The sequence below is a fragment of the Cladosporium halotolerans genome (assembly GCF_011745625.1).
Source record: "Cladosporium halotolerans strain TM138-S3 chromosome Unknown Sca6, whole genome shotgun sequence".
NCBI lineage: Eukaryota > Fungi > Ascomycota > Dothideomycetes > Cladosporiales > Cladosporiaceae > Cladosporium > Cladosporium halotolerans.
Window position 1 is genome coordinate 219,680 of NW_027191457.1, and position 21,477 is coordinate 241,156.

Below are 21,477 nucleotides of genomic sequence, written 5' to 3' on the forward strand. Positions count from 1 at the left end.
CCGCTAACGCTTCACTATTTCAAGCAAGGTTTGTTCGACTACCCGGCATCCTGTTGCTTTCTGAAGCGGTACACTTGCCCAAGGTACTCGCAAAGCATGCCGCCATGGCAGGCCGCTTCCTCTACCGCCTCGCAACGCATGCCAGTAGCCATCGCTGATACCAGACGGCGGTATGCTTCACAGATCTCATGATATCTGGGCTGAGAGATGATATCTGAAAAAAGACGGGTAATGTCAGCACTTCATACATTGCAACTTGATATCCACGCAGTCGAAAAAGACTGGAGATAAAGTCGGACCAAAGACAGGGGCTAGTTGATCTTGGGCGTTTGTAATTGATACGAGCAGGTCATGGGGTAGAAGCCGCGCTCGCCGTCCTGAAAGCATCCCGTGTGTGATTGAGGTGAGCAGGGAAGGAGAGTGCTTCACTTACAGGTCGAATTGAGTGGAGGTTGGGTTTTGGTTGTTCACGGGTGAGCGGCGGGCGATTAAGGGCTGGCAAGGTGATAAACATAGAGGATATGGCAAGCCATTCAGCCTCCGGCCTTCTCCTTTGCCGCCTTTCTCGCGAGATAACGTGCCTTGGCGTCTCCGACGTCCTTCTCCGTCTTCTTGCTCTTCGCTTCCCGTTCTTCCTTCGCGTGCTGCTCCTCTTCTTCCTCGCGCTTGCGTTTCGCGCTGGCCTCAAGCTGCTCTTCGACCATCCTGCTCTGCCTCTCTCGCTGCGCGTCTCGGCTTCCGGCATCTCTGCGCGGGAAAGCAGACTGGACGGGGCGATTTGACGACCGCAGGTGATCTGCCGAGCGACCGTCTTTCGACTTGTCGGCTGGCGTAACGTTGAGGCCGGCGGACAACAGCTCGCGTTTGTCTGTGATCTGCCCGTCCTCGTTGACATGCACATTGACGCCCTTGGCTCTGAGCTCGGCAGCCATCTCCGCATCGCTGCGTTTCTTTTCTTCATCCACATTCCTGACGCCACCTTCTCTTTCGAGTTTCATGGCGGCGTCGATCTCCTCCTGCCGTACCTTATCGCTCTGATCCATCATATTGCGGTAGAAGCTCTGCATGCCACCGCCCATTCGCCTCTTTCGAGCATCTTCCTCCTCAGTCCGCCTCTTCTCCTCTTCCTCCAACCGCCGCGTCTCCTCCTGCTGCGCCTTGTACGCGCCCGTGACAAACTTCTCCTTGTCAGCAAACTCATCGCCCTCATTCTCCCTCTCACGCTGCAGCTGCTTCTCCTTCGCAACCTGCTGGTCCTGCTTGCGCCGCGCCGCAGCGTCTAGGAGGTTATTGATATACTTCGGCTTCCGCTCGATAGCATCCTGCCGCGAAGCCTCCTTCTTCGCCTCGTGCACACTCGCTTTCGCATCGTGGAACGAGTCGTAATCAAAGATGGACGGGTCGAGCTCTTCCGCCGCCTTCACGGCGGCTCTCGCCTCGAGCGTCGCCGAGCTGTCCTGTCCCGATGCGTCTTGGTCCGGATCGAAGCGTCTTCTCGGCGGCTTTGGAGGGTCATCGGCGCGCGGTGTGGGCGCGGGCTTCGATCGCGAAGGGACGTTCAGCCCATGTTTGGCCGGTGTGGCGCCGCCGAAGCTGTCTATGGCTTCTTCGATGACCTCCTCTTTTGGTGCTGCGGAGGGAAGATCATCTTCCTCGTCGTCCGGCTCGTCGTCGAGGATATTCTTCCGCCTAGGAGGAGCAGCGGCTTTTTTGAGATTCAGGCCGTATTTCAACGACATGGTGCGAGAGGCTAGGTGTGTTAGCGGGCTTCGGGGAGGCCGGGAGTGAGGTGATGGGGCTGCTGGTCTTGGCTTGAGCTGTGCGTGGGAGGTCGAGATGGCTGAAGCTTCACGACGTCACTTGTTGTGTCGCGCGGTTGTGAATAAGTTTAATATTTTATGTACACGTCTAACTGTCAGCGAGCTGATGGGAGTCTTGAGCAAAAGGCAGAGCATGCAGTCATAGCAAACTTCAATCATTAATACCCATGTCCGAAAACACTGCACGCGCTCTACGCGGCGAGCTCTACTACGCCTTCACACCCGAGCTCGTAGCAGCCCGCAGACGCTGCGCCATAGCCTGCAATAAGTACAACACCGAAGGGCTCACGACGCGCAGAAGGCAAGCCGAGCTCTGGAACGAGTAAGTCAATCGGAGAAAGAAAGAAGTCGAATCCGATCAAACCAAAACGATAAATAACCCGTCGACCCCCTTCCCCTCCCACCCTCAGCCTCCCAACCCTCGAAACCAAAGACCCAAACAATCGATCTCACCACCCTTCCTCCCCAGCATAACCCAAACCACCACCCCCCTCCCCGACCCCGGCCCCACCCCGACCTCAGACGACGCCCTCTTCGCCACCTTCCCCTGGATCGAGCCGCCCATCCGCATCGACTACGGCACGAACGTCCAGATCGGCGCGGGCGTCTTCATCAACTTCAACTGCACGATCCTCGACACGTGCCTAGTGACAATCGGCGCGCGGACGCTCATCGCGTCCAACGTCAGCATCTACAGCGGCACGCACCCGCTGGACCCGGACGTGAGGCGCGGGACGGAGGGCCCGGAGCTGGGCAAGGAGGTGCATGTTGGGGAGGATTGTTGGATCGGGGGGAATGTTGTCATTTTGCCGGGCGTGAGGTTGGGGAGGGGCGTGGTGGTTGGGGCGGGGAGTGTGGTTACGAAGGTGAGTTGGGGGTTTCTTTGATGGGGGTCTTAGAGGGGGGTGTGAATGGGTTTGCTGACCTCTTAAGTAGGATGTAGAGCCGTACAAGGTCGTGGCCGGCAATCCAGCGCGAGTTATCAAGGACGTGCCGCGTGATACGGACGCTGCGCGGACGAGCGGAGCGTTGGCTGCGCTGGAGAGAGATCAGGCTGCTGGGCTCTGAGCTGGTTGGGCCGAGCAGCTGTAAGTTGAAGAGAGAAATAGAGAGGAGGGAACATTTATGAATGAAGCTTTTCGAGAACGCTATCGATGCTAGAACGAATACCTTTGACGTACGAAAGCCCCCATCGAAAAAGAAAAGCGGCGAGATATGTATATGCCTTCCTTGCAAAAGTCCCCTTTCCTTCAAACTCCATCTGCCAAACCCAGAAGTAACAACCCATTAACCACCTGAAAGGAAAAAAGACCGAAACGGATCGACGAACTCCGTTATCATACAGAACAAGGCAAAGGGAAAGAGTCGTTTGTCATCATCATTAATGCCAGCGCTGCGCTTAGCACCAAGGAAACAAAAGTCAAATCAGAGACGTTCGGCGCGATCAGTAGATCATGCTCTTAACCGCGTCGCGGCTGCGGTGGCCAGTTCTCGGGGTGAGAGGCGGCGTGCCGGGTCTGTTCGCCACCGGCGCACTACCCGGGACGTAAGCAGACTGCCTGTTAGGGTGGCCCCCGACAGGCTTGCGGTCGCTTGGCTGCCTCGAAGGCCACGAAGCAAGAGCGGCGGGCGCAGGGGCAGACTGCTCCTGCGTGAAGTCCCTAACCTCGGTGCCTCCGGCGGCGGCGCCCTCGAGCAAAGGCCGCTCGGCAGTCTCACGCTCGTGAGCGGCCTGCTTGGCGTTCTCCTCGCGCTCGTGGGAGAAGACGAGGTCGGTCCAGGTCTTCTTGCGCACGCCGTGGTCTGCCTTGCCGACGACCTGAGCGAGGTTCGTCATCCACTCCTCCTTGTTGGCCTTGGAGTCAGCGTAGAAGTCGATGGTCTCGCCGTTCGCGAAACGGATGCGGAAGCCCTCCTCCACGTATTGGTAGCCTTCGTCTTCTTCGGCGAAAGCACTCTTGCGGCGGTTGGAGCTGCCAGCAGGTTTTGCGGGCGAGGACGAAGTCACCGGGTCGGCGAGGAGAGTGCGGCGGTCGTCGACGAGGCGGACAGCCTTGCTGAGGTTGATGACTGCACGCTTCTGATGAGTGTGCTCGTGGTAAGCAGTCAGACGGGGGCCCTGCAAGCGGAAGAAGCGACGACGCCAGTGCTTGCAATCGCCACCCTGCTGGCTCAAGTGGCCCTCGTAGCTGACTTCCTGAATCTCGTGTGCGCGGTTCATCTCGCGGATGGCGGAGCTCATGCTCTTCGGCATCTCCTCATCAGTCGCACCGTTGGGCTTGGGAACGTACAGCAGCTGCAGTTCCAGAGCGCCAATGATGTACGGAGGCTTCCTTACGGGGCCGGCGTGCGCGCCACGCTTGCTGCGGACGCTGTTAACGACCATGGAGTTCTTCTCGAGCGCCCATTCGTTGTAGCAAGGCACGTCAACGGTGAGCGGACGGCCGAAGCAGCGCTGCTCGTGAGCGGACAGGTTGACGTAAGAGCGGGCGAAGGATCCATCAGCAGCATTGACCAGATCGTGAAGAAGATCCCATGCGGTCGGGTGCATGGCTGCACGCTTGCGTTGCGCCTCCTGTTGCTGACGACGCTGCTCGGCCTCTTGCGCTTCGCGTTCCTGGCGCTCACGCTCGGCGCGCTTCTTTGGGCTGGACAAGAGACGAGAGAAGCCAGACTGCTTCGAAGTCTTTGGGGACTGAGGGATAGCAGTCGGTGTTGATGGAGGAGCGGGCTTCGGAGGGAGCTTGGTGTTGAGCGTGAGCTGGAATTCAAGATCGTCGTGAACGACGAGCTCAAACTCCTGGCCGATAGGCGCGCTCTTGCCGAGCTCGAGCGGTGCTGTGGTAACGCAGTGCAAGCCGTTGTCAAGCGTGAGCTTGAAGTAGATCCTGTCGTTGCGAGGCATGGGCAGATCGAGGCTCTTGACGCCTACCACCTTGACGAACAGGCGACCTCTCTCAGCGCCCTCGGGACCATCGTCGCCGGCGTTGGTGTCACCAGTAGCCTGGTTCTCCGAAACGACATCGAGGGCGCTTTCTTGACCAGGAAGAGGCGGTGCTGGATCGTTCCTGGGGCGTTGGGCGCTAGAGTTGCGCTTGCTCCTCCGCCTCTGCTTACCACTCCAAGGCTCCGTCTTGATGTATTGCTCTGCGCTAGGCTTGCGCGGGCTGCCCCTAGAGCCGCGCACCGAGGGTCGCGAGGTCATGGACGTCTCTTGAGACTTGTTGGTAGCTGTACTCTCACCAGAGAAGTTACGGTTTGTGGCAACCACAAGCCTCTCGTTCTCACGCATAGTGTAGCCCTTCTTTTCGCGGGGAGTACCGTTAGCCGAAATGCCCTGTGTAGATAAGTGAGTGGGTGAGCACACCTTCTGATTTTGAATCACGCGATCGAACTCCTGCTCGAGGCCCCAGTCTTCGGTCTCCACGGCCGGGATGTCGATGGTGAGAGCTGCTGGCTTGCGGCTTTCAGCATTTGGCTCAGACTGCTCGGTCGGCTTCTGTTCGGCATCAATGCCGGAATCAACCTTGCTACCCTCACCCTCGGACGAAGCGAAGGATGCATCCGCGTTCTCGATCTGAGCTTGGAATCCTTGAGGGATGGCGGGCACCGGGTAATCGCCGTCGACCTCACCATATGCAGCGCCAAAGTCCGCTGGCGTACCCGACGGACGAGCCTTGAGCTTACCACCGGTCTTGATCGTGGCCCTGCGCTCGGGGATCTCCTGGCGAGGCGGCATGGGTTCGTGATCGAGCTCCGTCTCAAGCTCGGTCTCGAAGTCCTCGTCCTGTTCATCCTGCGCATCTTGGTAGTCCTCATCGTCGCCATCAGTGGAGTGACGGATGACAGAGTCAGGTGTGCCAGGCGGCGAGGGCTCGGTGGCAGCCTGAGGTGGCTGCTGAGCTTCGACCGGCGCCCACTGAGCGGTGGTCGACGGCTCGAGGTTTGGCACGTTCTCTGCGTCAAGCTTGCGCGTACTTTCGTTCGAGGGAGGCGGAGAGGGGGTTATGTACTTCTTCATGCCGAAGTCGTAATCGTCCTCACCGCGAAGATATTCTGGCAGACCCATGAAGCCCTTGCTAGCCTTGTCAGGCTTTGCAACCTCTTGCGCGGGCTCGGTGTAGTCTTTGACAGTGAGGAGCTCCATTGCTTCCTGCAAGCCCTCTTTGCCATCTTCTGTCTCGAGCTGTTGCTGCTGGTGCTGATGCTGCTGATGTTGATGGAGGACTGTGCTCTCGAGCTCTGGCTCCTCCAACGAATACATGCTGCCGTCTGTTTCAGAAACATCGTCGTGCTGAACGTCGTGATGCAGAACGGAGGTGTCGTGGTCGTAGTCGTCCATCCGAGATGGTGATCTAGGCGTAGACATGCGAGTCTCGTCCATCGTAGGAATTGCCTCCAAGTCGATACTCTCATCGACAGGTTCTTGCTTGATGACGATATCGTGTTCCTGGACTGCATTCTCTTGCCTCGGCAGGAATTGGTTGCTGGATTCCCTGCTGTTCTCTCTAGAAGGAATAGGCTGGTCGGGATCCATCATCGCCAATTCGGCGTAGGAAGGCCTGAACTTGTGCTGCTCATCCACGAACTCAGATTCGTTGATGCCCTCTTCTTCCTCGTCTTCGAAATCATACTTGGTATTCCTAACCTTCCTCAAGATGGATTCACGGCTAATGCGGGGAGGCGCATTGGTGTAGTCGTCGAGATCGGCCAGCATGGAGTTGTCCTCGCCGCCCGCCTCGTCATTGTTCTCTTGAGTTGCTCCAAGAGTACCATCATCGGCTTCGGTGTGGCCTTCCTGTTGCGAGTGCTTGGAAGTGGGTCGTTCGGTGTGGCTCTCCCACTCTTTCTCCTGAGCACGCTCATCAAGCGGAGAGGAGTTCGAACGTGGTCGGTTGGCGTCCTCGTCCTCCTCCGAGAGGCGCTTCGCAGGAGGCGGGAGGTTGCGAGCGGCGTCTGAGGCACGCTTCGCAGCAGCGGCAACCTGAGCGGATTCACGACGCTTCTTGTCGCTCAAGGCAGGGAGTGGCGGCAAAGGTCTGGACTCGCCGTCAGAAGTAACGCTCTCGGACCGGCCGAGGACAGGGCGATTGTAAGTCGGGGGTGTGCCGTTGAAGACATCATCCTCATCGTCCGCCAATTCGTTGCGCGCTTCGTCCGGGGACATGCGCGACCAGTGTTCTGGGAGTACGACTGGAGTCTTGTCTGCATTCTCAAGATCCTCGTCGAAGCTATCGTCTCTTTCCATATCCGCTGAGCTTCCGCGGTCAAAGCTCAGGTCCTGGTCGTAATATTCGTCTGAATCGTAGCTTCCGTCTCGTGAGCCTGAAGCTGCAGAGACAGAGGGCTCTGGTGTCTGCTCCACGTACTCGTTAATAACTGGAGGGGATGTGCTGAATGTCACGCTCTTATTGTGGCGATGGAGAGCTCGAGGTGTCAAGGGGCAGTCCTCATGGTCTGACCAAGAGCCAGTATCGGGGTCGAACGCTCCTCTGGATGTGGCGCCAAACTGGCTGATACGAGCGAGCGAAGATTTGGTGGGCGACGGTGACCCGTCCTTCTCTGGCGACTCAGGCAGGGCGACGCTTGCCGCGAGTTTGGTTGGGCTGCGAGTCGGCACGATCATGTCACTTTCTGATCGTTTGTGTCCAGGTCTCTGAGGGCTTCCTGGGCGAGTGGGGCTGCTCTGGTTGCGCATAGTATCGAAGCGAGTGAAAGTGTTGCGCACGAACTGCTCACTAAGCGGACGATGCATACTCGGTCGCTCGACGATGGGTACAGTCTCCGGGTCGTAAGCATCCCTGTTCTCGAGCGAAAATATTTTGCTGCTCTTGACCCGACCTGCGGACTGGAGTTTCTCGATACTGGCGCGGCGCTTGGCGGACATCGCGGACGGCGACGCAGAGCGATCAGGTGTTGCCTCGGCATCCTGGCGGGTTGGCGACATGCGCGTAGACCAGAAGTCTCGAGGGGATGGTTTGGCGGGAGATGGCGAAGGCGAAGCGTTCTCGTCGAACGGCGAGGGCTCGAGCGAGGGGAGCATTTTCTGCAGGTGTGGCGTCAGTAGAGCATATCAAGATGCATCTCACGAGGGCTACGCACCCTCGTCTGCTGGTTGTAGCTGGGGGAGTTCCGTCTCATGGAACCCGAGCTGATTTCTGAGAGTGGCCGGGACATGGTGGCCTGCTTGTCCGGCGACGTGTTTGGCGTCGACTTGCTGATGCGCAGCGGCTGCACCTGGCGCACCATCTTGTCAGTCCTGTACGGCAAAACGATGAGAGAAGGATATCTCGTGACTGGTGGATCATACAGCGTCCATTGTCTTGCGCCGTCAGACGGGCGCGGATTGTTGTGGAATGCGCGCTTGTCCTCGCAGAGAAACAAGCGGCGCTAGTCAGGTGAATTGAAGCGGTGAGTGAAAGCGACAGCGATTATCGCATAGTCGGGCAGAAACGAAGGGATTGCGAGCGTATGGATGCGCCGGTGTATGCAAGACTGGGCGAGTGGACGTGCGGTGAAAGATGAATGGTTTGCGGGTTGGCACAGGTGTCGTTGAATCAGGCCGCGCCAGCGGACCCAAAACAAAACGGGTGCCACCTGCACGGCAGCGGCGGCCAACGCTCCGCTGCGTTGCTACGGGCAACGCGGGCTAGCGCGGTGGAGGATGTGGCCGCGGGCCTCTCGCAAAGCTGTGCGCGCGGCTGCTACAGTAGTAGCCAGGGCCTAACACCGTCCCCGGTCGAAGTGACGGGTTGCCGCTGCTGCTATAATCGTCCGGTTGGCAACGGCATGACGGCTTCGAGTGACGGATACTGTACATGTATCCAGCGGGCGCAGTGGCGAGCGCGCTGCAGGTGGAGCATTTGGCCTTCAGAGTTTGGCATCGCGTGCAAACCACGACTCCGGGCCGTTGCATATCGCCACTACGTGCCATGTTGGATGAACAGTGCGTGCGATCGAGAGTCGTCTTGCCGAGCTCGCCCATGCCCACGGACGATGCTGCTCCAAACCACAGAGCTTCGCCGTGCCCTTAGCGGCGACCCGCCCTCGCTCGTCCCATTCTTGCTTATAGCTGCATTGGCTTAAACGGGTTCGGGGTATCACGTAGATGCCCTGCTTATCGGCTGTTCTGAGAGCTCTTTTGAGCCCGGTCCTTGAAACCTCGACGCAGTGACATCCTTGCCGGATGGCGCTCCCAATGACAGCTCGCCCTAAACCCCCACTCTCTCAGCTGTATCTTGTTTTCGAGGCCCATCATATGACCTCTCCGTGTCGGAGGATACCGTCGGCGCAACGTGCGTGCCGTGCTTTGCGCGTACTTCTCACAGATCGTAGATCTCCTTCTACTCCACTGCTGTGCACCGTGCCAGTGCCAGATACACGCAATTGACCCCGGCCTGGGTTCCTGGAACATGTATTCCTGAACCGATAAAAACATTGTGACCAAAAAGTCTTCAAATTTACTTGACATGCACATCTTCATGCGTTGCGTAGTTATAAAGAGCGCCATGTCTCATAAGCTTCTCATGTTGTTTTGAATCCTGAAGCCGCCTGATCTGCAACCTAACCCAACCCTAACCCTAAGAATTTTCCCCGATGCGGTACCTGAGAAAGTTCAGGCTCCCAAAACCGCGACATGTGAACGTGAACCCAACAGCTGCACACATTCATCCCAAGATGCTGCGCCTGGCATCTTCCTCGCTATGCCCGTTCTGCGAGGCACACGCGTTCTCCAAGGCGCTGGTCGCGCCATGGCAGCACACGCGCAGCGCCGCGACTTTTCAGAAACCACGTGGACCCGCTCGAATGAACCTTTCGCCACGGGTTGCGCAAGGCCCGAAGAAGGCTACGCCTGATGGCAGGCCTGTCAGGAAGAGTCGCAACAGTCCTTTCAATGCCATGAACACCACAACCGTTCCGAGGGAGCTACAGCAACAAGCGGCAAGGCATGCGGCAGCCGCTGAGGAGAAACGGGTAAATCGACACGTCAAGGGAGGCAGAGGGAGGCCTACTAAGGAGAAGGAGCCCATGAAGGCGCTGAAGATGCAAAGAGCGCTGGCGAGCGTGCCGTACGAGAAGAGATCAAGGATAAAGCTGGAGCTGGCAGAGAGAGACAGATTCGAGGAGTTCGACTTGCTATCAGAGATCAAAGAGGCGGTGCCTGTCCAGGCCTTGGGAGGAATGAGCGATATCGCCCCAACGCCGATCCAGAGGCTTGCTATCCCGGCTATGCTCGGTACGGAAGATGGGAAGAGGCGGAGGAAAGGCAACGCTGCGCCACCACCGAAAGAGATGAAGCAGTTTTTATTGGCGGCCGAGACGGGTTCTGGAAAGACGCTGGCGTACGTCCTACCTGTGATTGATGCGCTCAAGAGAGCTGAAGCCCTCGAGGCACAGCAAGAAGCCGAAGCTGCCAAACGGGAGGAACAGACCAAGCTTGTTCCTGGCGAGGGCAACGAGCTGCCCTCGCCAGACGTGAACGAGCCTCACCACACGACTGGCCGCCCACGCGTGATCATTTTGGTGCCGACTGCAGAGCTCGTCGCACAGGTTGGCGCACTCATCAAGTCCATCTCTCACACCGTCAAATTCCGCGCCGCCATGATCAGTGCCAACTACAGCAGCACTGTCATCCGCAATCGACTCTTCTCCCCGCAAGGCATCGACGTTGTGGTCAGCACACCTCACCTCCTCGACAGCATCACCGAATCCGACCCCAACGTCCTATCCCGCGTCACCCACCTCGTAATTGACGAAGCCGACTCTCTCCTCGACCGTTCCTTCTCTCCTCTCACCTCATCCATTATCGACCGCGCCACCCCATCCCTTCAGCAACTCATTCTCTGCTCGGCAACCATCCCCCGCTCCCTCGACACTTATCTCCACAAGCGCTATCCATCCATTCGACGCCTCACAACTCCTAACCTCCATGCCATTCCCCGGCGCGTCCAGCTCAGCGTCGTCGACATCGACAAGATCCCTTACCAAGGCAACCGCGACCTGACCTGCGCCCAAGTGATCTGGGACCTCGGCAAAGAACAAGACGAACACGCCGCTCCTGGCGCGGAGAAGCGAATCATCGTCTTCGTCAACGAGCGCGAAAAGGCCGACGAAGTTGCCACCTACTTGCAATCCAAGGGCATCGACGCTCTAGCTCTCTCCCGAGACTCCAGCGACCGCGCCTCGACCGCCACCCTCGCCGCTTTCACCGGCACACTGACCCCAGCACAGCTGGAGAAGCAGCAGAAAGATACCAGGACCGCCGACCCTTCGACCCGCCGCTTGCGTGGCGTCAAGGTCCTCGTGACGACGGACATCGCTTCTCGCGGAATCGACACCACGGCTGCGAAGACGGTCATTCTGTACACTGTTCCTCACACCTCTATTGACTTCATCCACCGTCTGGGACGTGTGGGACGCATGGGCCGCAGAGGAAGAGGCATGGTGCTTGTTGGGCGTGGTGATAGGAAGGATGTTGTAAAAGAGGTTAGGGAGGGTATGTTCAAGGGTATGGCTCTGATTTAGAGCCGAAGTGTACGGATAGAGAAGCCGAATTATGTAATATTATCACTGTAAGATACTGGATCCGACACCAGGTCCGGAGAGTCGAAGGATTTGGCGAAACTGGTTCGCTCGAAAAACGCCCTTGTATTGTACTGAAGAGACCTCGAAATAGATCAATATATCTCTATCTTCATGATGATCCTATATTAACAACTCGCTCGATATTAAAAATTTCCATTACAATGAAGATAGCATGCAAGTGCCGTAATAACGCCCATGACCTGAAGCCACCTCGAAAAGCTCGCCGATCTGCGAAGTCATGGCGGGGCTCCACAAGCTTCACGTCACTTGTTCGCGTGGTCGTGCATCTGACCCTTGTCCCACCACCTCGCCCTTGCCTACCCACCAATAAACACATGCTTTTTGTCTAAAGACCGGTCCCTTCGCACAACACCTACCTCCTGGCTACACGTACAATACTCCTCCCATCAACCGGATCTCTCTCCGTCCTCGCGCCAGCCCAAACCTTCCAAACAACAACCCCGCCAGGCATCAAGCATGAACCGCCTCTTCGGCGCCAAAAGCAATGCGCCCAAACCCACTCTCACATCTGCCATATCAAATGTACGCATTTCCTCAACCGCGACCGCCCTTGAACTCTCAAAAGCCCTACTGACGGCCCCCAGGTCGACGCCCGCATCGAAACAATCGACGTGAAACTCGCCAAGCTCACCAGCGAACTGACAACCTACCAACAACGGCTCTCGCACATGCGCGACGGGCCCGGCAAGACAGCCCTCAAGCAGAAAGCGATCAAAGTCCTGCAGCAGCGCAAGCAGTACGAAGCGCAGAAGGACCAGCTGCAGCAGCAGAGCTGGAACATGGAGCAGGCGGGCATGATGCAGGACAACCTGAAGAACACGATGGCGACGGTGGACGCGATGAAGACGACGCAGAAGGAGCTCAAGAAGCAGTACGGGAAGGTCGACATCGACAAGATCGAGAAAATGCAGGACGAGATGGCCGATCTGATGGACATCGGGAACGATATCCAGGAGAGCATTAGCAGGAGTTACGAGGTACCGGAGGATGTGGATGAGGCGGAGCTGGATGCGGAGCTGGAGGCGCTGGGAGATGAGGTGGATTTGGGCGCCGAGGGCGTGGGTGAGATGCCGAGTTATTTGAGGGAGGCGGCGGGGCCGCCGGAGTTTATTGATGAGGCGCCTGTGGCGGAGGGGAAGTCGAAGGAGGCGGCACAGTGAGGTGTGGGGTGTGTTGGATTTTTGTGCTTTTGAGAGATTGCAAGTATACCCCAAAGACCGAGATGGTGATACGAGCGCACCAGGCAACGGCGTCACACGCCTTGGAGAGAAGGTCTCATTTGCTTTTCCTAAGCATGGGGTGTCCCAAGCAAAGGCCCAGCGGGTGATAAGATTCCCCATGCAGCCATGCTGAGTATCGCACTGTAGGACAGATATCTTCGGAAGGTGGGCGGCTACCCCCACCGCTTCCGAAAGCCCTCTATCCGGACCATGTTCTAGGCGGCCTTCAATGAGTAAAGTGAATCAGTCTTCTCAGAAACATTCGTTCTCCCATTTAAATACATGTGTATACTGCTGTATTTCATGTATCGCTGGCCAAGCCAACAAGATCAGTAGCCGCGAGAGCCTACGTAGCAAAAACATTTCATATGCATAGAAAGGAAATCCAACCCAATGCCGCATGATCCCATTGTTGAAATGCCAAAATGGCCACAAATCCTCACCAACTCACCACCCCCTTCTCTCTATCAAACCCACCCCGCAACTGCCTCTCAGGCTTCACGACCTTGCCCTGCAAAACCGTGAAGCGGACCACGTTCTCGCAGTCCTCAGGCCTAATCCTAGCCAGCCAGATGCACTGCGCCGCCTCGCCGCCGACCTCTCCCTTGCCGTCCGCGATCTGCTCGCCAACGTCCCGCTTCGGCTCGCCGCGACGGTACACCATCATGTTCGCCGAATACTTGTGCCCGCCCACGTGCGAAATGAAGTAGATGCCGACGCCGCCGGGCCGCTCGTCGTGTAGGTCGCGGTACAGGCCGAGGGGGCGCAGCTGGCGCTCCAGCTCACGGCGCAGCAAGGGTGCTGATTGACCACAGCGTGCGTCGCGGGTGCCTTGCGAACAGAGCAGGATCAGATATTTGTGCGGGCAATCACGGAGGGTCATGCCCTCGGGGAGGTTGGAGGGGTCGAGGGAGAGGTCTGGGGGTGTAGGAGGGCCTGAGGGTTCTGAGGGGCCGTTGGAGGATGTCGGGAGTGAGAGGGGTGTGAGGTTTGTCGGCGCGGGGTTGATGACGCTCTGGATGAGTTGGGGGACTTTGTTCGGTGTGACGCCGTCGATCCATTTGAAGACGGGCAGCAGCAGGACGGTCGTAGGCCTGTCCTTGCCGTAGGGGCCTTCGCTGTCTGCATGATCTGGAACGGGGATGTTTGTTGCACTGAGCATGAGCTTCCCGCCCTCGACGTCGTCGTTGTGCTTGCCCATCGCTTCCATGACGCTGCCTTTCTCGTCGGCGACATCGCGAACCCAGTCGCTCTTGCCCGTCGCAACGAGCAAGTGCCGACTCCAGCCCTGGATGTGTCCATACAGCTTGTCATCCTCATCAATTGCCCATTTCCTGGGCAGGCTTATGCTGCAGCTTTCGCAGTCGTGCAGACATTCTTCACCGTCGATTTCAGCCTTCGTTCGCGCGAACAAGGCGTCGGTGCCTTTTGCTGTCAAAAATCCATCTTTGCGCTTCTCAGTCGCGGTTAAGTCGGTGGACGAGGCATTGGGTGTGAAGCGGTCCGTCAAAGAGCGCAGTAGCGAGGTCATCTTGAATGTGTTGATTGGGGCGCGCATGTTTGTGAGGGGCGCTCTGCGCGGGCTTTATCAGATGCTCCAGGCGGAATTGGGGCCGTCGTTCTTCCTTCGGATTGCGTTACGACGGACTTTCGGAGCGATGTGGACGTCCGGTAGTGATGGGTGGTAAGGCGAAGATTTTGTGTCAAGGAGAGTATAGAGCAGATCACTAGAGTCGGCAGTGACTGATGCGGCGGCCATCTTCATTACTTGCGCCCATCACTGTCTCGCACCTTCAGCTCGGTGGTATGTGGTCTCGGACCCGGTGAAGTCCGACCAAACAGGCGGAGATAGCATTGGCCCTTGCAAGGGCGTTGATTGACCCGAATATGATCACATACAATGTGTACCGTCACGCCATGATTGGGGACACTTATATTTGGGCTCTGTTGCTCGTATAGGATGGCATGTCCATCCGAAGTATTCTTGCTAGAGGCGCTGATGTTGCTGCCTGAGGTCTCAGTCGGTTAAGACTTCTTCCGTTGACTTCACTTTCCTGCGATGCTTGTATTTCCAGCCACGCTGGACGCGGTGCGCTTGTTCGGCTCATCCATCTGACCGCAGCCGATCAGGGGCTTGAATTTCTGCACAATCTCTGAGCGATCAGTGTCTGGATCAATTAGACAGGACCGCCATTTGTCAACCACTTGTCGTACCTCGTAGCAACGACATGCCGAACCTGCCTTTCCGGCAAAGTCCATGGCGCACCAAAGTCGATGCATATTCCTGACTGGTGCACCGATATCAGACGAACTCGATTGGGCCAATTCCGTACTTTTGTCGGACTTCACGATTGGAGAAATAGCATCTCGCGCGAATGACACACGCAGTAGCCCGCAGCCAACGCCGTCATGGCAAGCGCCTGTCTGGAGGGCCATCGCGTTGACACCCGAGCGTTCGAAAGCATCTATGCAAGAATTGCCAACACAGTTCCTGTCTTTTGGAGATAAGATCCCCGACTTAGACATTGCCACAAAGCAGGACTTTCTCGAGCATTCCATCGCACTGATCGACGACCTGGCCTCTTCGCAGATCGCTCCCACGGGTCTTGAGGGATCAACATTTCTGGACTACACGAATCTGTCCTTCGTGTCAGACACATCTCTGCACTTGACGGATACCTCAGAAATCTCGCAATCTCCCAAAAAGCAACCTGTCAATGTCAATCTCCCGGTCACGGACATTAGACAGATTCCGTCGGCCTCACACATCCTCTCTATTTCCCCTCAGACGATCACGCTCAATCTGCTCTGCGCCGTAATATCAGTCTCTCAGCCCCGGACAGTCAACCTTCGCCGACGGCAACGCAGCAACAACGGCCGGCCTAACACAATGGAAATACTAGATTTGCTTGTAGGGGACGACACTCGAGCCGGCTTCAGCATTAGCTTCTGGCTGCCGCCTGTCGACTCTCAGAAATCCAATGCCAATGATAGCGAAGATCTACGGCTCACGTTGCAGACTCTACGCGCAGGCGATGTGGTGCTTGTCACTAATGTAGCCCTGAGCGTCTGGCGAGGCGCTGTGTATGGACAGAGTTTGGGCAAGCGCTGGGCGAGGAACAGCACACGTGTGGCGAAGATTGAGGACGGAGAAGTGGAGCGAGGCCTTTCGGTTGGAGTCAAGGGCAAACTCGCAAAAGTAAGGAGCTGGCGGGAGGACTTTGTAGGGAGAGATACGAGTGTCCGGAGGTCTACTAGGGTCAAAGCAAGCAAGCGGAAACGAGAGGAGGAATTGCCTCCCGACACACAAGACTAGGGTATAGAGTAGCCTACATCAAGCAGTCTACCAGCGGTTTTTTCTCAGACTCGTTCGGCTTTCAGCTTGTAGCCTGCGATAGAAATAGGAGGCTTTGAAATGGGGGGATATGACCAATGCTTTGTCTCAAGCCTCATCGCCCAAGGGTTTGCGTGCACAACAGCGGATTGCATAAGGCTTTCCCAAGAGCACAGAATGTCAATCAGAGCTGCAATTATTTTTGTCGTTGACACTGCATTGCTTTTCATATCTTCAGTGCCGCCATCAATTTCCGTGAGAATATCTACATCCACCAATCGCCTAGAAAGTGGTCTGCGCCAGCCGACTGGCAGCATTCCTTGCATCAACACGGTCATCTTCTTCTTCCTGGACCTTGGACAGCGAACTGGCAGTGCTGGTAGCCCGCTTCCTACCACCGGGCGTACCGTCATCACCATCGTCCGCGCCCTCGGCACCTTCCTCGGCAACACCAGGGATACCAGGGAAAGAACCAGAGATAGACCTGTTCAGCCCATCCGGCCTTCTGGCGACGCCGCTCCATGCGTCGCCTTTAGGTCCTTGTGACGAGGCCAGAGACGAACGCCTTATCTGAGGGTGCGCCTCGCGGCCTAGTCGGGAGAGTCCACCGGAGGCATCGATTGCGCGGATGTCCGGGCGGACTTGCTCGAGAGTGGCGAGAGTGCGACGCTCGTGCTCGATTTGCCGGATGACGTACTCTCGGATAGCGACACGGAGGTCGGCGGAAGTGCGAGCGAACCACTTACGTTTCTCGACAAGAAGGTTGGCGGTGACACGCTGGGTCTTCTGCTGAAGGTAGCTCTCGTGGCTGCGCGCTTCGTCCAGAGCCGAAATTGCTTCGTCGACCTTGTCACGCTTGACGCTCGAGCTGGCTTTTAGCCTATCAGCAGCGCTGAGTTTAGACCTGGTCGATTGCTGAGCCTGAGTGAGTTCTCGAAGGAGGATGTGGCGGTTGGTCAGAGTCTCCTTCACGACGAAAGCGTCGCTGGAGGCGTATGCGAGCGGATCGGAGAGTGTAGTGGCTTCCGCAGTACCCTGGGCGGCGTGGTAATCTCCGGTCGTCTGGATGACCTTGCCAATCTTGCGGTATGCATTTCCGAGACCAGGGTGAGTCTCTTGCACAGCAAGGCCGGCAACTTTAGTTCCCAAATCCGACTCAGCAACTCCGAGAGCTATTAATGCGTTAGTAAAAGCGAAGGTCATTACTGCAGGTACCGACTTACATCGTCTGTGCTTCACGACCTTGTCAACCTTCTGCTGGGCATCCATGCTGCTAAGATAGAAACCCTTGACCACTGGTCGACTCTCGAGCAGCTCCGGGGTATCATCTGGAGGCGGCGCGAACTGCTTGAGCATCTTCCTGCGCATACCAGTCGCGGGTTGCTTCTTCCTCACCACAGGGCTATAGCCGAAATCGCTTTCCACGAAGAACACCATCTCCTCGTCTCTCATCAACACTCCGTTGCTACAAACATTGTTCAGCCATCTTTGCAAAGAAGCCTTGGTGCGAGCTTCGTCCTCCTCTGTACCCATGCCTGCTGATGTGAAGGAAGGCGGGACGGATGGCACAAGCGCCTCGGGATTGGAAGCTTGCAAGTGGGTGCCCAGCTTCTGGAATTCCGGGTATGTACGACGAATGTCGCGGAACTGCGTAGTGCGGAACTTTGGAAGGTTCGTCTGAGAAGAAGTCAGTGTGTTGCAGTGGCATGGCAGTGCATGGGCGCGCATACGTAAACGTCAAATCGAAAGATGGCATCCTTCTTGCCGGTCCTCTCCAAGCCCGTGATCTTTGCCTGAAGCTTGTACTGCGGTTGCCGTTGCTGCGGCTGATGCGGTGGAGCACCATGGTATCTCGCCGCGCTCAGAGGTCTGCGGTTCTCTTCGCCTTCCTGTCTCTGGCCATCTGCCTGAATCTGTTGCGGCACGTGCTGCTCTGCCTGTGGCTCCCATTGTTGTGGCTGCTGCTCTTGACTCCAGCCACTGCTTGGCCTATCAATGCCCTCCACAGCACCCACATTGCCCACAGCTGGTGGAGGCAGGTCTTCGCGACTGACGTTCGCATCGCCGAAGCTCTGCCTAGAAGCCTCGGGACTGCTGGCCCATGGTGAGCTGCCACCAGCATAGCCAGCGGAAGCGGAGTAATCCATTCTCGGAGTCGGCGGGCCTTCGCGATAGCTACCTTCGTAGAAGGCTCGCTCACTGGTACGTCGTTGGAAGCGGAGGTTCTGCGGTTGCGCTTGGACAGGACGCTTGCCTGAAGCTATGTCGCTGGGACGGGGACTGTTAGGGTTGCTGTAGTCGCTGGGGCCTGTTTGTGCGTCGTTCATTGGGCTGTCGTAGCACGCATCGTGGGGTGCAGTAGATCGAACGGGAGTGTATGTGTGTGGTGGCCGAAGGTGGAGTGTAGGCTCCGGCAGTCGACGTGGAAGCTCGCTGACGGTGGAGGCGGGTGTGTGGAGGCGAGCTTGGGGCAGGGATCGCCCGCCTGAAGATTGCGGGCGAAGGCTCCGGACGGAGGCCGACCGTCAATCAAATGGTCGCGCCATTTCATTGATACCCCTACTTTCTCGGTCTCCTCGTTTTCGGCGTAGAGGTGTTCTGGGCATGTTGTCTCGATGGGTGTGTAGACAGCACGGTGCGGCGCGTGCGAAGTCGGCCCTGCGAACATCCCTCCCTTCGTCCTACCGCCACTATGCTGTGGTATCGGACGGCTCGCCAGCCGCAAAGGCTGCGCTGGAGCGGACGAGGAACATAGGAATCATAGCACACATCGATGCGGTTCGTCTATGCTGAATGGTTCCTACAAAGACCAAGACTGACTCAATGGCGACAGGGCAAGACTACTACCACTGAACGTATGCTCTATTACAGTGGTTTTTCGCGCAGAATAGGAGGTAAGCGAAAAAACCTAGATGTGCTTCGACTCGTACACGTACATCAAGGTCGTTTGAATCATGTCTGTATCGACACTGGTGGACAATCGCCACACAACTTTCAAATATCATGTAAAAGCTCAACGATTTTCTCGTGGCTAATGTGTTCCAGACGTCGACGAGGGCAGCACAGTCACCGATTTCCTGCCTGCAGAACGTGCGCGCGGCATCACCATCCAATCCGCAGCTATCACATTCTCATGGCCGCCGGGATCTGCGCCCCAAAATACGACCCCAAACACTCCAAAATCGTCCATACCTCACAACATCAACTTAATCGACACACCTGGCCACGCGGATTTCACATTCGAGGTTCTCCGCTCCCTGCGAGTTCTCGATGGCGCTGTCTGTATTCTGGACGGCGTTGCGGGCGTTGAGGCTCAAACGGAGAAAGTCTGGGCACAGGCTGCTGCATATGCCATTCCACGACTGATCTTCGTCAATAAGCTAGACCGAGACGGCGCGGCTTTTGCTAGAACGGTGAAGGAAATTGGAGCCAGACTGGACGTCTGGCCGGCGCTTTGCGAAATTCCCTGGTGGAACGAGGAGGGCAAGCTGGTTGGCCTCGGTGATGTGGTAGGAATGAAAGGCATGCTCTGGAAGCAGGGTGGAGACGGCAAAGAGATCACAGCATTTGCCGCTTCGGATCTTGAGAAGCAGAATCCCGCATTGGCAGCCGAACTGAAGAAGGCGAGGGTGGCGCTCGTAGAGCTGCTATCTGAGCACGACGACGAGATGGTTGAGAAGTACCTCGAAGCTGACGAGGACCACCTCGCGATAACTGCACATGATATTATAGCAAGCTTGCGGCGTTGCACCTTGCAATTCCCGCAACAGGTTGCCCCTGTCTTTGCGGGTGCCAGCTTTCGCAACATTGGCGTGCAGCCACTCCTAGACGCAGTGGTCGATCTCTTGCCTTCGCCGGTCGAGCGTCCGGACCCAGTCATGAGCATCAACTCTGCCACACCTCAGACGACACTTGCCACCTTCCTTTCAGACGCTGCCTGGCAAACGAAGGCTCTGAGCAAAGATAAGGCTTCGACGGCCGTGCAAAACATATCCGCTTGTGCTTTGGCCTTCAAAGTCGTTGCCGATGCTCGCCGTGGAGTCCTGGTCTACGTAAGAGTCTACTCTGGATCGCTGAGCCGCAACGCTGCAATCTGGAATACCAATCTTCAGCTCACTGAGCGAGCTCAGAAGCTCATGAGGATGTACGCCAACGATGCTGTCGATATCGACTCCATTCAAGCTGGTCAAATTGGTGTTATTCCCGGACTGAAGCATACACGAACCGGTGACACCCTAATATCCTATGCTGGCGCAAACCCGAAGACTGGCCCTCCTGGAGACGTGCGTACCATGCAATTGAAGCCTATCGAAGTGCCGCCGCCCGTCTTCTTCGTAAGCGTTGAGCCCCAGAGTTTGTCTGAAGAAAGGACGGTGAAAGAAAGCCTGGAGTCTCTGCTAAGAGAGGATCCGAGTTTGCATGTGTCAGTCGATGAGGAAAGCGGACAGACACACCTAGCCGGCATGGGCGAACTCCATCTTGAGATTGCGAGAGATCGATTGGTGCAAGACCTCAAAGCCAAGGCTCGAATAGGCCGCATCGAAATCGGATACCGCGAAGCCATTACTACGGAGAGTGGAGAGACAACTGAGACGTACGACCGAGAGGTCTCAGGCAAGACTTCAAGTGCTGCTTGTACCGCCAACGTTGCCCCACTGGAGGACTCCGACGTCGTTGACACGGAAGGCGACCACATTTTCCGTTTGGCAGACAACAACATACTCACTGTCGCCACGCCGACTCTGAAAGAAGACGGCTCGTCTTTCAATGAAGAGTTGCCTGGCCTGCCAGCATCCTTGCCCATCCAGTCTGTCCTACAGTCCTTCCAAACTGGTGTCTCAGCAGCCCTTGCCCGCGGGCCAACCCACACTTTCCCAGTCCACTCCACCGCAATCAAGATCATCCTAAACCCGCAGGAGCACGTCTTTCCCAACACCACGCCTGCAGTGCTAGGCTCCGCGGCGCGCCTCGCCGTCCAAAAAGCCCTTCGCGCCAGCGCCAGTCTGTCCCCGACCGCCATGATGGAGCCAGTGATGAATGTCGCCATCGCAGTCGACGAGCAGAGTCTCGGTAGTGTCGTGCACGATATCTCCTCCGCGCGCGGTGGCAATGTGCTATCTCTCGACGCTTCTGAGGCGGAATCCCTGACCCCTACAAACGCCGATGGGCCGTCTGTGGATGTGAAGAGAATCTACACGCCTCCTGACCCCTTCCACGGGTCGTCGGGGACTGAGGATGTGGGGACGGAAGCGAGTGGAGGCATGCGCACTGTCACTGCTCGTGTGCCGCTGAAGGAGATGGTCGGGTATTTGAAGCATTTGAGGTCTTTGACTGGAGGTAGAGGTACGTTCACAATGGCTGTTGATCGCTTTGAGAAGATGGGAAGCCAAAGGATGAAAGAGGTGGTGAAGGAGATGCGTGGCGACTATGAGTGATTTTGGAGGCGACAACTTTGGAGGCGACAACTTGGATAAGTTTGAGGTGTATAATATTGTCA

The 21,477-nt window shown here is 57.0% G+C and overlaps 9 protein-coding genes across 9 annotated transcripts; 5 read left to right on the top strand and 4 right to left on the bottom strand.

Moving 5' to 3' along the window:
• Window positions 1-533: 533 nt before the first annotated feature.
• On the bottom strand, window positions 534-1,739 carry WHR41_02412 (uncharacterized protein; the record flags this gene model as incomplete). The annotated part of the gene is made up of 1 exon (XM_069371018.1): window positions 534-1,739. The coding sequence occupies one exon, from the start codon at window positions 1,737-1,739 to the stop codon at window positions 534-536; it is 1,206 nt and encodes a 401-aa protein (XP_069231736.1).
• A 248-nt stretch (window positions 1,740-1,987) lies between these two features.
• WHR41_02413 (uncharacterized protein) lies at window positions 1,988-2,888 on the top strand (the record flags this gene model as incomplete). The annotated part of the gene is made up of 3 exons (XM_069371019.1): window positions 1,988-2,142; window positions 2,290-2,686; window positions 2,757-2,888. 3 exons carry the CDS (start codon window positions 1,988-1,990, stop codon window positions 2,886-2,888), a joined length of 684 nt encoding a protein of 227 aa, XP_069232061.1.
• Window positions 2,889-2,942: 54 nt separating this feature from the next.
• WHR41_02414 (uncharacterized protein) lies at window positions 2,943-8,365 on the bottom strand. The gene is made up of 4 exons (XM_069371020.1): window positions 8,131-8,365; window positions 7,923-8,057; window positions 5,188-7,866; window positions 2,943-5,124 (listed from the first exon to the last, which is right to left on the bottom strand). Exons 1-4 carry the CDS (start codon window positions 8,137-8,139, stop codon window positions 3,265-3,267), a joined length of 4,683 nt encoding a protein of 1,560 aa, XP_069231741.1. The 5' UTR covers window positions 8,140-8,365; the 3' UTR covers window positions 2,943-3,264.
• A 1,132-nt stretch (window positions 8,366-9,497) lies between these two features.
• Window positions 9,498-11,345, top strand: WHR41_02415 (uncharacterized protein; the record flags this gene model as incomplete). The annotated part of the gene is made up of 1 exon (XM_069371021.1): window positions 9,498-11,345. The coding sequence occupies one exon, from the start codon at window positions 9,498-9,500 to the stop codon at window positions 11,343-11,345; it is 1,848 nt and encodes a 615-aa protein (XP_069231740.1).
• Window positions 11,346-11,688: 343 nt separating this feature from the next.
• Window positions 11,689-12,907, top strand: WHR41_02416 (uncharacterized protein). Its single transcript, XM_069371022.1, has 2 exons — window positions 11,689-11,948; window positions 12,011-12,907. Exons 1-2 carry the CDS (start codon window positions 11,883-11,885, stop codon window positions 12,584-12,586), a joined length of 642 nt encoding a protein of 213 aa, XP_069231739.1. The 5' UTR covers window positions 11,689-11,882; the 3' UTR covers window positions 12,587-12,907.
• A 178-nt stretch (window positions 12,908-13,085) lies between these two features.
• On the bottom strand, window positions 13,086-14,204 carry WHR41_02417 (uncharacterized protein; the record flags this gene model as incomplete). The annotated part of the gene is made up of 1 exon (XM_069371023.1): window positions 13,086-14,204. One exon carries the CDS (start codon window positions 14,202-14,204, stop codon window positions 13,086-13,088), a length of 1,119 nt encoding a protein of 372 aa, XP_069231738.1.
• Window positions 14,205-15,113: 909 nt separating this feature from the next.
• WHR41_02418 (uncharacterized protein) lies at window positions 15,114-15,962 on the top strand (the record flags this gene model as incomplete). The annotated part of the gene is made up of 1 exon (XM_069371024.1): window positions 15,114-15,962. The coding sequence occupies one exon, from the start codon at window positions 15,114-15,116 to the stop codon at window positions 15,960-15,962; it is 849 nt and encodes a 282-aa protein (XP_069231735.1).
• Window positions 15,963-16,060: 98 nt separating this feature from the next.
• WHR41_02419 (uncharacterized protein) lies at window positions 16,061-18,416 on the bottom strand. The gene is made up of 3 exons (XM_069371025.1): window positions 17,711-18,416; window positions 17,204-17,657; window positions 16,061-17,152 (listed from the first exon to the last, which is right to left on the bottom strand). Exons 1-3 carry the CDS (start codon window positions 18,305-18,307, stop codon window positions 16,263-16,265), a joined length of 1,941 nt encoding a protein of 646 aa, XP_069231734.1. The 5' UTR covers window positions 18,308-18,416; the 3' UTR covers window positions 16,061-16,262.
• Window positions 18,417-18,520: 104 nt separating this feature from the next.
• Window positions 18,521-21,415, top strand: mef2 (Ribosome-releasing factor 2, mitochondrial; the record flags this gene model as incomplete). The annotated part of the gene is made up of 3 exons (XM_069371026.1): window positions 18,521-18,758; window positions 18,814-18,874; window positions 19,026-21,415. The coding sequence occupies exons 1-3, from the start codon at window positions 18,585-18,587 to the stop codon at window positions 21,413-21,415; spliced, it is 2,625 nt and encodes an 874-aa protein (XP_069231945.1). The 5' UTR covers window positions 18,521-18,584.
• Window positions 21,416-21,477: the final 62 nt, after the last annotated feature.